At 33.3% G+C, this 14,462-nt stretch overlaps 1 protein-coding gene across 2 annotated transcripts in view; it reads right to left on the reverse strand.

Moving 5' to 3' along the window:
• PTEN (phosphatase and tensin homolog) overlaps nucleotides 1–14,462 on the reverse strand; it is an 86,668-nt gene that overhangs the window by 51,588 nt on the left and 20,618 nt on the right. For both annotated transcript variants that reach the window (XM_061174512.1, XM_061174595.1), the window contains one exon: nucleotides 9,308–9,392. In XM_061174512.1, the coding sequence (XP_061030495.1) occupies nucleotides 9,308–9,392 (85 nt within the window). The remainder of the gene's footprint in view (nucleotides 1–9,307; nucleotides 9,393–14,462) is intronic.

The following is a 14,462-nucleotide window of genomic DNA, read 5'->3' on the forward strand; positions in this document are numbered from 1 at the left end:
TTTTTTTAAAGGAGGGAGGGTAAGTTCTCTCAAAGAACTTGAATATTACTTAGGGAAACATTCAGCATGACTGCCCCTCCCACTTCCTCCTCTCTCCTCCCAAGGATTTCATGCCCACAATTGGCTCATTGCCTTATAAGTTTGATACAATGGAAAGGCAGAAAAAAGCAAGAAAACAGCACTTTCCAAAGGGAAATGGGAAAATTTAACTGTGGATACTTGGAAAGTTGAGAATAAGAACTTAGACAAGAGCAGAGAGGTAATATCCTCAAAACTTAAAAAATCTAGAATTCAAATCTTTCTAATTTCTATACCTTATTTCAAATAATTTCAGATATATATAAAATCTGAATTCATTAAAGACAGTTGTGAGAATAAACACTGTCTTATTTTTTAAGTCTTTCCTTTCCTCAAAGAATTCCTATGAGATAGTTCTAAATAAGCTTCCAAAGCGCAAAATTTTTAAAATTATTTTTGTCAAAATAATATATAAACATATATATTCCAAAAGATATAAAAAGTTTGTAATAAAAAATTACTTGAGGGAAGATGGCAGAATAGGAAGCACTAGGAATGCATCTCCCCACCTAGACAAAAATTGTACTGGCATAATCTGTCTGATGTAACTATTTTGGAACTCTGGAGTCTATTCAAAAGCTTGCACCTTCCAGGAGAAGGCCTGGACAGTAAATCACAATTAATTTCAATTTCAACTCTTGGTGCAGTAGCAGCTATCCACCCCTCATCCCCTCCCAGCAGGCAGCCATGGATGTATTCCTAGAGTAGCCTGATGGAGCTTGTGGGACTTGTCCTCCAAATATCAGAGATCTGTGTCTTGATCCTTGACTGCTGCTTCTGATTACAATTATGGATGTGCAGACACAGAAGCAGGCTGCCATTGCTGCAATCCCCAACAACTGAAATGGCTTCCAGGGGATTTAGAGATCCAGAGCCTATTTTTTTTTCCCTTTTCTTCTTTTGGGAGCCAGACATTTAAGAAGTATGACATCCATGAAAAGGATGAACACTAAGTCTTTCTGTGTGAACATTAGTCTTCAACTCCTTTGGGTAAACAGCCAAAGGGGTGCATTGCTTGATTGTATGGAGTAGGTGTGGTTTTGTAAGAAACCACCAACTGTCTTCCCAAAGTAGTTGCACACAGTGTGCTGTGGAGTTTTCATATACTGCCATATTGAATAGGAAGAGAGTTTTTGTATGCTACATACTGGATAATTCTACCTATACTAAATTCTGGAAAAGTCAAACAGAAGTTTTACAGTGGAGACTGTAAAAACATCAGTGGTTGCCAGAGGCTGGGGAGAAAGAGGGATGAATAGGCAAAGCACAGACCACTTTTAGGGCAGTAAAGCTACTCTGTATGATACTATAATAGTGGATATATATTTATAATGATAAATTTGTCCATACCCACAGACTGTACAATATCAAGAGGAAGCCCTAATGTAAACTATGGACTTCGCATGATAAAGATGTGTCAATGTAGGTTCATCAATTTTAACAAATGTACCCCTCTGGTTGGGGACATCGATAACGAGGAAGCTATGCATGAATAGCAAGGGGTATATGGGAAATCTCTGTACCTTCTGCTCAGTATAGCTGCGAATGTAATATGGCTCTAAAAAATAAAGTCTATTAAAAAAAAAAAAAAAAACAACACTCCACAGCTAATATGATATGCTATGGTAAAAGACAAAGTTTTTCCTCTAAAGTAAATAACAAGGCAGGAGGCCTGTTTTCGCCACTTCCATTCAAACATAGTACTGAATGTTCAAGCCAGAGTAATTAGGCAAGAAGAAGAAAAAAAGGCATCCAAATTAGAAAGAAAGAAGTAAAATTATGTTTGCAGATGACATGATCTTATATATAGAAAACTTTTAAGATGCCACAAAAAAAATTGTTAGAATAAACAAATTCAGCAAAGTAGCAGCATACAAAATTAACATGCAAAAATCAGTTGCATTTTTATACAATAACAATGAACAATCCAAAAAGGAAAATTAAGAAAACAATTCTATTTACGATAGCATCAAAAAGAATAAAATATCTACGAATTATCTTAAGCAAGGAGGTGAAATACTTGTACACAAAAAGCTACAAAACACTGTTGAAAAAAAATTAAAGAAGACCTAAATAAACAGAAAGATATCGCATGTTCCTGGATTAGAAGACTTGATATCGTTAAGATTTCAATACCATACTATGCAATCTATAGATTAATGCAATTCCTATCAAAATCTCAACAACTATTTTCTTTTGCATGAATAGAAAATTCCATCCTAAAACTCACATGGACTCTCACAGGACCCTAACTGGCCAAAACAACCTTGAAATAGAAGAACAACGTTGTAGGACTCACAATTCCTATTTCAAAATTTACTTTGTACAAAGCTACAATGTATGGTACTGGCATAAAGACAGACATACACCAATGGAATAGAATAGAGAGCTCAGAAATAAAACCTTGTATACATGGTCAAATGATTTTTGACTAGTGTGCCAAAATTATTGAATAGAGAAAGGAGAGTCTTTTCAATAAATGGTGCTGGGAAAAGTGGATATCCACTTGCCAAAGCATTAAGTTGGACTTTTATCTTACATCATATACAAAAATTAACTCAAAATTGATCAAAGACCTAAATTAAAGACCTAAAACTATAAAACTCTTAAAAGAAAGACAGGGGGAAAGCTCATGACATTGGATTTAGCAATGATTTCTTGGATGCAACACCAAAGACACAGGCAACAAAAAACAGATACACTGAACTGCATCAAAATTTGAAACTTTTATGTATCAAAGGACAAAAGCAACATAGTAAAAAGGCAACCCATAGGATGGAAGAAAATATTTGCAAATCACATATCTAATAAAGGATTAATATCCAGAATATATAAAACTCAACAACAGAAAAACAAACCATCCAATTCATAAACAGGCAAAGGACCTAAATAGATATATCTCCAAAGAAGATATACAAATGGTCAATAAGCACATAAAAAGATGCTTAACATCATTTATCATTAAGGAAATGCAAATCAAAACCACAATGAGATACCACTTTACACCCATTAGGATGGCTATCATCCAAAAAAACCAACCAAACAAACAAAAAAAACCCAGAAAGCCCAGAAAATATCAGTGTTGGCAACGAGCATGTGGAGAAATTGGAACATCTGTACATTGCTGGTAGGAATGTAAAATGATACAGCCACAGTAGAAAACAATATGATAGTTCCTCGAAAAAGTAAGCATGGAATGACCATTTGACCCAGCAATTCCACTTCTGGGTGTATAGCTAAACAAATTCAAAGCAGAGACTTGAACACGTACTGGTACACCCATGTTCATACCAACATTATCTACAATAGTCAAAAGGTGGAAGCAACCCAAGTGTCCATCAACAGATGAATGGATAAACAGATTGTGGTATATACATACAATGACACATACCACAATATGGGTTAACCTTAAAGACACTACACTAAGTGAAATGAGTCACAAAAAGATAAATATTAAATGACTCCACTTATGTAAGGTACCTAGAATGGTCAAACATACAGAAACAGAAAATAGAACAGTGGTTTCCAGGGGCTGGGAGTAGGGGGAATGGGGAGTTACTGTTTAAAGAGTACAACATTTCAGTATGGAATGATAAAATAGTTTTAGAGATGGATAGTGGTGATAGTTGCACAAGGATGTGAATATACTTAATGTTACTGAAACTGTACACTTAAAAATGGTTAAAATGAAGTTACCTTATATATATTATACCACAATAAAAAAAAATTACTCATCTCCATCTCTTTTCATCCTCAAACCCATATTTTTCCCCCCAAAGCAACTACCCTAAAGTACTGGAATTCCTTTTCCTGGTATTTAATTCAGCATTTCTATATAATATACATAATAATGCTTCTTGTAGATTTATCAATTACCTACATATTGTCTGCCATGTTAGAGGAGGCTTACAAAACCAGTAGTACCCCCAACACAAATATTTCACTTCTCTTAATCCCCTTCAAATGGCAACATCACAATTTTGGGTTAAATAAACCAACAGATATTAAATTTAAATTGCTTCCTGTTTCTAACTCACCTAATTTCCTAAGAATCTATTATATTTTCTCCCAAATATTTCAATATCCACCTATAATTTATTTCCCTGAAGCCCTCTGTCCTACTGCTCTAATCACTACTGGTTGCTCTTCAGCTTTGTGGCACCGTAGTCACCCTGGGACTTTCCTTTGTTGTTTCTGAGTTGTATTCCCTGTTTATAGAAGCCCTTTTCTTTTCTTTCATGGTTTATTTCCCTGTTTTGCTAGGGCACATCTTCTAGTAATCTCCTAAGATATGTTACAAGGACAAATTTTTTTTAGTCCTTGAGTGTCTTTTTTTTCCTACTCTTGCACTTGATTGATGGTTTGGCTAGATACGGAATTCTAGGCTGACTGCAGAACATTTGAAGTGCTGTTCCTCCATCTTCTATCTTTAATTCTACTGCTGAGAAGTTAGATGCCACTGATATTCCTAATCCTTTCTAAATGATCCTGAAAGCTTTTGAGAAATTCTCATTATTCTTGGTATTTTTAATTTCAAAATAATTTGCCTGGTATTGGCCTGTTTTCATTTATTGTGCTTGGCACTATATAGGTCTTTTCAATCTGGAGACTCAAATCCTAAAGAAATGTCTGGTATAATACCAGAAACGATTTTCTTTGATGATTTCCCACACTGTGTGGGGACCAACACTGTATTAGGCCAAACAACGGATATCAACAAGCTAGATGAGCCCAAGAGTTTCCAGTTTTTGTCCTCTGATATACAGGATTCTATGGTTATTAAGGAAATCAGCTTTGGAATCTGACAGACCTGGACTCAATCCTCAGCCTCAGTTCTTACCAGCTGTGGCACTTGGGGAAGTTAGCTTCTTTTAAACCATCTATGAAATGGGGATCGGTTTACTGTAGCAATTTAATAAGATGACACATGTAAACTGCTTATACAACAGTAACACATGTACATAATAAATGTAAATAAATGTTACCTATTATTAAAATATCAAAAATTGAATTGGTGCAGATAATTTAATCATTGTCAAATCCTTCATGGCTCCACTATTTGTAAAGAATAAGACTAACAAAAGAAATGGGAGGCAGCAAATGGGGACAGGGTTTTCTTCTGGGGTGATAAAAAATGTTTTGGAACTTGACAGAAGTGGTGGTTACAAAACATTGTGAGGCTACTAAATGTAAGTGAATTGTATACTTTAAAGTGGTTAATTTTATGTTATGGGATTTACACCTCAATAAAAAAAAGGAAGCAGGAAACAGAGAGGCAATATGAGGGAAGAAGTCGAAAGCTGTTGGAAAGGGAGAGGGAATTGATATCCTTTCCTCTAAATTATTTTGAAGCTTTCCTCTAAATAATCTCTTTTCAACTCTTTTTAACTGAATAACCAATAATGGTAATGTTGAGATGACAAACACCTCCTTTTTTATTGAAAATCAACATACAATTAAGGTTGATTGAGAGATCAGCATGTGATTAAGAGAAGAATATTTGAAAATTTTCTTTGGGAAGAAAACATATAAAACAGGAAAGGGGAAGATGGACTTTTGAATCTATAATACAGCTGCTTATATATGGGTAAAAAAGCTGATAGTATACCAGACAATGAATAAAGGCTTTTTTCAAAAATCACTATATATCAGGAGACTGAGCTCTAAGCATTTCCTCATAATACAGAAATCTTCCCACATCTAAAATCTTTCCAATAAAAGAGGAGGAAGTAAATTATTTCCTACTGACAAACTAGAGGAAAATATTGTTATATACATCTTTTTTCATTTTCAACATTTTCCAAATTGTGCTCCATGGAACACTATTAGCACTAGAGAGATGCTATTTACTATACTACAAAAGAAAAGAGAGAGAGAAGGGGGAAAGGAGGGAGAGGAAGAGAAATGGAAAGAAAAGAAAAAAAAAGGAAAGCAACATATTAAAATTTCATTCTTGGGAGATTTACAATGAGTAATAGCACATTAAAGGTTCTGCAGTAAAAAAGCCAGTCCACCTCTATTAAACCTAAACTTTCCTGATTTATTAGGTACAGAACAGTTCTCAAGCTATGTCGGTTAAACATACGAAGCATCAATTTGTTAAAGATTGCCTAGATTTATACCAGATAACATGTAAATTAGATAACTTCAATATTAGCCTGAGGGATAAGATTAATACAGACACACACACAAGATTAATATACATATCACAGAATAATCAATCACCTGAATAAAACATTGTTTCATATTACCAGCTGGTCACAGCAAGAGTTTAGTGGCAAGAAAAAAAGGGGAGAGAAGGCAGTATTAAGAAGAAAAAAAAATCTGGGAAGAGCTAGTTCTTCAACTTCCCTTCTATGAAATGACCCTGTCCTGCCCTGTCAATTCTGATCGCTTATTAAAGAAAACATTTGCAGTTAAGATAGTAAAAAATTTCAACTTGGATCACTTTTTCACCTCTCTCTTTTTATTTTTTACATTAAATTCCTGATCCCAGGAGGTAACCTCGAAAGGAGAAGTTAAATATTTGTCACAGAAGTATTACTTTGAGTACCTCAAGTATAAAATCTCACGTTGCTATAATAAACCATATCCCTAAATGGTTAAATAATTTAAGCATGAAGATATTTGTAATTTGATTTTATTTTACTCAAAGCAATGACATACAGCAACAACCAAGTCTGAATTCTGTACAATATTTCCTGCTTGGGGGGAAAATCATAGGAAAAATATGGAATTAGAGAAGAAAAGGTAATTTTAAATATTCTTTAGACATCCCAATGTCTAAATCCCAATGTTTTCTTTTTGTTAACAGGAAAGATATAAGAAAATAAAGACATTTTTCACTGAGATGTTATCATCTTTGAACCAAAAAGGAATCATTACTGATTAGTACTAGTGTCTCCAATATAGTGTAAGCCATTCAAGGAAATCAATTATTTAAGTACTAGAGACAGTCATTTCCATGGAGAGGTTAATCCTAACACACAATCTACTTAGGAATTATTTATTTTCATTTACTTCATAGGAAAAACTACATCTTCCTTCCTGGTCACTGTTCATCCTTTCTCATAAACTAAGGGGGGCGGGTAACTGAGGCCAACAAAGCCTTACTGGCCATTTATCCACCAATCCAAAACAAACAAACAAAAACAAAACAAGCACAGCATAGCTATTATATTCAGTTGATAATTTTTCATTTTTATGTGCTATTACCATTATCACTGGGGTGACAAGATCAGTTGGCTAAAGTAATCACTGGCTAAATAACGATCCATACACATAAAACTTTTTTCAAGAGTGACATTTGAAAAAGTCAAAAGCTAGATAAAATAAACTTTAAAGAAGATAGAATAAACTTCAACCTTTGTTCCTGATTACAAGCTAAATGTGTGAATCTTAATTCAGAGGCATAAAGTCAGAGGTTATGAAGTCAGAAGATGACAGATCAAAATACTTCCCAGCACAGTAGTTGCTTGATGACGTTATTACAACCTAAGATCTGATAATCATACGTATAGAACCAGAAACTGGACTTTATCAGTAACCTGAAACATGATCAATCAGCCTCAGTAAATTCAGTCAAAAGAGACTAATTCACATTCAGAAGAGAACAATGTAAAAACTAGCACACCAGATTAATTTATCACAAGGATATCCTTACAGAGATCAGAAAACGTGTCCTCTGCTCAGAGTACTCATACTCCTTTTCAGTATAAGTATTAATCTGACTTGGTTGAATACAGAATTATAGTAATGTGAAGTAGACAGACTTCAGAGATGTTTCATCTAGGCCATAAAGAGGCCTGATAAACATTCCTGCACCATAGCAGCAAACACATGTTTGATGACTGCACTGCTCATTTCCCAGATTCCCCATCTCTTGAGTCAAACTTTACTTCTCTTATTCTTTTTTCTATCATTCACTGCATTTTCTGTAGATGGGTATTATCACTGACTAAGCCATATCAAGCTGTTGCTCCCATGGATCTGCGATATTAAACATTCTTCCACTGTGTCCTGCCCAACTATGAGAAGGCAAATTCATTTCCTATTTTCAAGTTCTTAAATAGTTCCTCTGACAGCCTCATGTACCATCTATAACCGTAACAGAAACTACAAAGAACTCTGGGAGTTTTTTGTAGATACTGAAATTTAATTCTGAACACAACATTACAAAAATCCAATTGGATACAACTCAATACTGCAAAAATGTAAATATACTCTGGCTCAAAGCAACTTGCTAAAAATTAACCACTTAGTAAAACAACTATGGCTAGCTCATGTAAGAGTACAGATAGTCTTATATACTAAGACAACTATTTAAAAAGGATTCTACATCTGCAAAAAGCTTTACAAAGTGTTTTCCTGTGCATTATAACATTTAATTCTCATAACCACCAAATATTTAAATTGAAAGTCTCCAAAAAAGACACTTCTGAGAGTACAGGGAATAATCCAAAATTTTAACTTTTAAAAGCCAATTAAAGTTCCTACTGACATTTTACAGTTAATTTATTTATACACATATTTTTTGCTCTGAAATTAGAAAACATATTGACTATTTACACAGCAGACAAAAATTCCTTCTCTCATAAAATATATTATGTACTCTTAGGTCATAAATGTATTTAAAATTATTTAAATGAGCCTTGAGAACTACTGTTCAGAACTGAATGATAATTACACTTAGAAAATTATGCAAAATTGTAAAGCAAACACTTAGGCTTTGGTATGCCCAGCAACTCCTTTCTAGATCCCCTGTACCAAATACTTCTTCAGGTCCTTGGTACACTTATGCCCCATTATAAACTGCTCTATGTAAAATTACATGGTACCAGGTACCTACACCTTAGCATAAATAAATATTTAAGTGAATAAATCCACTCAGGATTTTAAGGATAATACCCAATTGTGAAATAAAAGACAAAAATCATACTGTAATGGAATCCAGACATTAAACTGGTGAGGGGCATTTTATGGAGTCCATGAAATCATATCACATACACCTGATTATGTAAAAGGTCAGTTCTTATCAAATGAGTTTTATCGCATTGAGGCCGAGTAGGTACGTGAAGCAAGAAAAAAGCAGTTACAGGTCACCAACATAATAAAAATAAAGTTTACATCACAAGGTACATCTTTTTCTGTGGTTTAGAAATCTTTTCTAAATGAAAATACAACACGAATATACATCAATATTTGAAACAGAAAATTAAAGAGTTCTTACCTTACTACATCATCAATATTGTTCCTGTATACGCCTTCAAGTCTTTCTGCAGGAAACCCCATAGCAATAATGTTTGGATAAATATCTGAGTACTTAAGTTAAGGAAATATGCAACAATGCACATTACATGTATACATTTTAAAACATTAGCTGATTGAAATACACAACAATGCAAACTACATGTACATGTTTTAAAACATTAGCTGATTATAAAAAGAAGCTTTCCCCACTACAAGCTACGCTAATAAAAGATTGTCAAATGTATTTACTTATAAGCCATCATGTGTAATTAAGAAATACAGGTAAATACATTGACCCCAAAAAAGATCCTCAAAACAATTATATGACAAAACAATTTTTAAATCCTTCTACTCAGTATATTTAAAATGCACCTAAGGTAAAAGGTAACTTCCATATTTACAGTCCTAAAGTATCGGGACAAAACCCAACTCAAAATAAAAACAAAACAAAAAACAGCTGTACAACTTCTCATTTTTCATGTTTGGAAAAGGTACTACAGTATAGAGAAAAGGAGATACAATTAAGAGTTAGAAAGTCAGATTTAAGAACTGGCTATGCCTCTAAACAGTTGTATAAATTGGACAACTCAACCTTTCCTATTCTACACAATAGGTTGAGAAGACCACTATGATCTCTTCTAGCCCTTGGTATTTATGACTTGATAATGCTGAACTGAGGTAGAAACTTATTCTCATTTCCAAACAAGGTAATCAATATTTAGCATGCCCATTCTATTAACTTATGTTATATACTACAGTTGCATAAAACAAACTTCTACCTCAAAAATTTGTATCAGATTAACCATAAAAAAGCACCAATAATCTAAATTTCTATGCATTTTGTCCATCATACTAGCTCTCATTTCTTGAGCTCTATCAATCCTCTCTAATCTCATGATTTTCTGACACAGAAACCAGCCAAGCTAATCTGCCTTAAGCCACTCAAGACCATCTCTAAAGCTCTATGCCCACCTACTTGGACCCATTCATCTTCCAAATACAATTCAAAATTCACCAAATCCAGTGCCCTTTTAAAGATCTTTTTTCTTTATTTCTGCTGCATTCACACTACTGAGCTTTTTTCAGTATTATTTTCAATCTAAAAATAACTATTAAATTACTAAAAGCTTTCATTTTGATATATCATTATAATTTAAGAAAAGATTATATTACTATATGTTCTACCTTTATGATTACTAGTACTGCTTGGACAGATCTACAGAATATTTTAAGAAAAAAATGTGCACAACAGAGTATATAGTATGTTACCTTTTGTATAAAAAGAATATTTTATAAAAGAAATATTTACACATATTTTTGAATTTGAACCCTCCAACGCACACACACACACACACACACACACACACACTGATAACTGAGAAACTTTAACAAAAATGGCTGCTTCATAGAGAAGGGGAGGGGAAAGAGGGAAGCACACATTGAAACAAATAAATCTGATTAAATATCAAATTGGTAACCAGGAGAAAGGATTTATTTCAAGGGTTATTTGGACACTAATTTTACTGTACTTCTGGGCAGGAAGTATTCTAAGAAGAAAGAGAGCTACAAAGAAATTTTAAACTTCTTCCAACAGTTTATTTCTAATAATATCAGTATTGATATCTTCAAATTTTTTCCTTATATTATAGGAAAAAACAATGAAGTTATGTTAATGACTTGAAGATTCATGATTATTACTGTAAGAGAAAAGAGATACCATTATAAAATCAAGAACTCAAGTAATAACTGAAAATATTAATGTGAACTCATGTTTGTAGAACTCTATATTGTTTAGGTCTTTTCAAAGAAATGGCCTAAAAGTATGTCACCTTAGCAGTAGTAAACACTTCTAGAACCCGATTTCATCCTTAATATCATAATACACGAAAAGGTACCAACTCCTTGGAAAACTGGTTGATGTCAGATCTGGGGCAGGGAAGGTACAAGATGAGCCTGGGATATCTTTCTGTGCCAAAAAGCAGGAAGGCATACAGAGATTAGTGGTCTATATCAAACAGACATAGAAGCTAGCATGAAGGATATCACAATCGCTAAATGTGTGACAAACTGAGTATCAAAGAAAAAATTTAAATAGTAGTAAATTAAAGAATCCTGAATAAAATGAAAATCCGTGAGTCTATAAAGATACTCAAAACAGAAAAAGTTAGAGCAACTAAACAAAAAATTATTTTCATTTATAACTTTTGATAAAAGTGGCTATTGGAATAGTTCTTTACTTTGAAATTGGTGAAGGGGGAGATTAAGGATTTATCCTACTTTTCCTGTAGGAACTCTATTTCAGGGCAAGCAAATAACTCCATTTCATAAAGCAAACGCAACAGAAAACACCAGTTAATAAACATAAAAAGACAGAATTAGAAAAATCAAACTTTGCAAGCCCTAATAAAAGTATTGATTTAGGCAAGGATCAACAAATGGTGCTAAACCAATAGGTGAGTGGATAATGAGGAACTGAACTTTCGTACAGAGCCAAAGTAACACCACACAAAGTATCTTCTAATGTAAGAAGACAAACATAATTTAATAATGGGCAGAAAAAACTGTCATCACCCAATTTCAGTGGTCAATCTCAGCATTACCAAGAAAGTTAAGTAGAGATCACATAACTTTTGATGTGCTGCAATATGAAGAACACAGCATCATCTATGATAGCCAAATCATCTTCAACCTGCGAATCCACCGAGCACTTAGAGATATAAATTTTAACTTACAGACACTACATGAGATAGAACAAGCTAAATGACATTATGAGCATAAACTGGACAAATTCAAAAGGTCTGCAGGACATGATGCAGTCTCTTTCAAATTATCTTTTTAAAAAGTCAAATATCATTTTAAAAGGTGAGGAGGGGAGGGATGGGTAGCTATCCTTGATTTAGAAAGACATAAGTGTTCTAACAGTCAAGTTCACTGGTACAATCCTGTTCTGGTTACTGTTTTAGACAAACCAGCCATCAAGGACATTTTTTAGAAATTTTAATATGATCCGAGGATTGGCTGAGATGAAAATTTACAGAAATGGAATAGTAGACATTATTGACTGAAAAAAAGGTTTCAAGAGAGAAGGTACAGTGTCACACCATTTTGATAAAAGAAAACATATACAGTATACCTGTATACTTAATTAAATTAAAATATGTAGACAAAAAGATTACAAACTAAAGTACTAAAAGTAATAATCTCTAGATGGTAGGAGTATATATTTTTTCTCATTTTTGCTTGTTTTGTGTTCTCTATTTTTGGTATGATGCACCTGTACTATTTCTATAACGGGTTTTAAAAATTATGTTTGCTTTATAATTATCTCCAAATCTATTTACTAAGTGTCTTGACAAAATATTGTCTTGCCCTGTATGACTTACAATCAGCTTTGTATGTAGTTTTTTAAAATGCTGAATTTCTTTAAAAAAAAAAAAGTATAATAATAAAAGTATCTAAGACTTAAATAGCTTTTACTATGGGCCAGGAACAATTTTTGTCACTTTAAGAATACATAAATTCACCCTCAACCTCAAAGGGTTCTTCTACTATAAAGACTCCAAAAGAAAACTGTTAGGATTAACATTTTTAACATCACGAATATTAGCTGTCATCTATTATTCTCACATAAGAAAGTAGCCCCACTTAAAAATGTAGCTCTTATTCAATTATCAAAATGTTTTAGCATATTGTATCCACTCACACACACACACAAACCAGAAAAGAGGCTCAAATCAAGCCTAAAGCAGTACAATTCCTGAAAATGAAGCATCTTTACTTTTTAACTCTGTCTTATAGAGTAGAAACATAAGAAAATGGGAAATAACAGTCAGAAAAAAATGAGGCAGCAGTAGGAAACCCAAAGCAGTGGCAGCTACCACAAATCTGGAATTCCTACCTAAAAAATTATAAATACATTTTAGTAAAAAATATAAATTGAAATAATGCCAAGTTTTTCTGAGCAATGCAACAGAAAATTTTTTATGTAAAAAAAATTTTATTACTACTAACTTACCTAACCATTAATTTCTGTGAGAATGCTAGTAAGAGCCTAGCCTTATAGAAAAGCATAGAAGTAGGGGGAGGGATAAATTAGGCATTTGGGATTAACAGATACACACTACTATATACAAAATAGATAAACAACAAGAACCTACTGCACAGCACAGGGAATCATATTCAATACCTTGAATAACCTATAATGGAAAAGAATATATATATTCTTATAATCATATATATATAAAACCGAATCACTTTGCTGTACTCCTGAAACACTGTAAACCAACTATACTTCAATAAATTAAAAAAGAAAGAAAGAAAGAAAGAAAAGCATAGAAATATAAAGCCCCTTGAAATGCAGTCATTTTAACAAGGACTAAACTCAAAACTCAAATTTATCCTTGTATTATGAATACTAATAAAGTAAATAAGGTTGCAAAGGGCTTGGTTAACTTACTTAAGAAAACTACTTATCAGTAACTACACATAACTGGGGATGTTATATACTCATTAAAGTAAATTCAGTCAGCCCCCTCCTTTATTTACTTAATTAGGAGGAGGCTGGCTGAATTTACAGATTTCCAAAACTGATGTCAGCAACTAATAATAATGTCCAAACACATTTTGAACATTCAAAAACACATTGAACATTGTGCAAGGGGCACTGAGAACGTAAGACTAAGTAAGCAAAGATTACAGCACTCTAGGAGTTCCTATTCTATCAGGGAAGACAGACACACAGACATACAACTATGCCAAAGGCCCCATTATATATACATAAGATCAAGATATTTTAAGAGCTAGAGAAAGAGGGATTAATTCTGTAGAGGCAGAGATACAGCTTCACAAAGTAGGTAGTATGTTAGATAATCCTTAAGAAATAGGTCATACACCAGTAAACAGAAGAAGAAACAAGAACAATTACAACATTTCAGAGGGTAGAGCAGATATATGGAAAAAAATAAAATATTCAGAAAAAGCGAGCAGTCCAGTATAGCTCACACACAAAGCTTTATGGAGAAGGTGGCAGGACTGACAGAAGATTAGGTCTGGTTTTAAGGATGCTGTGACAGAAGTTCAATTCAATCAGACAGATAAGGAGTCAAAGGCCAGGATCAACATGTGAGTTTCTTGCA

This window comes from Eubalaena glacialis, chromosome 1, assembly GCF_028564815.1.
Source record: "Eubalaena glacialis isolate mEubGla1 chromosome 1, mEubGla1.1.hap2.+ XY, whole genome shotgun sequence".
Taxonomy (NCBI): Eukaryota; Metazoa; Chordata; class Mammalia; order Artiodactyla; family Balaenidae; genus Eubalaena; species Eubalaena glacialis.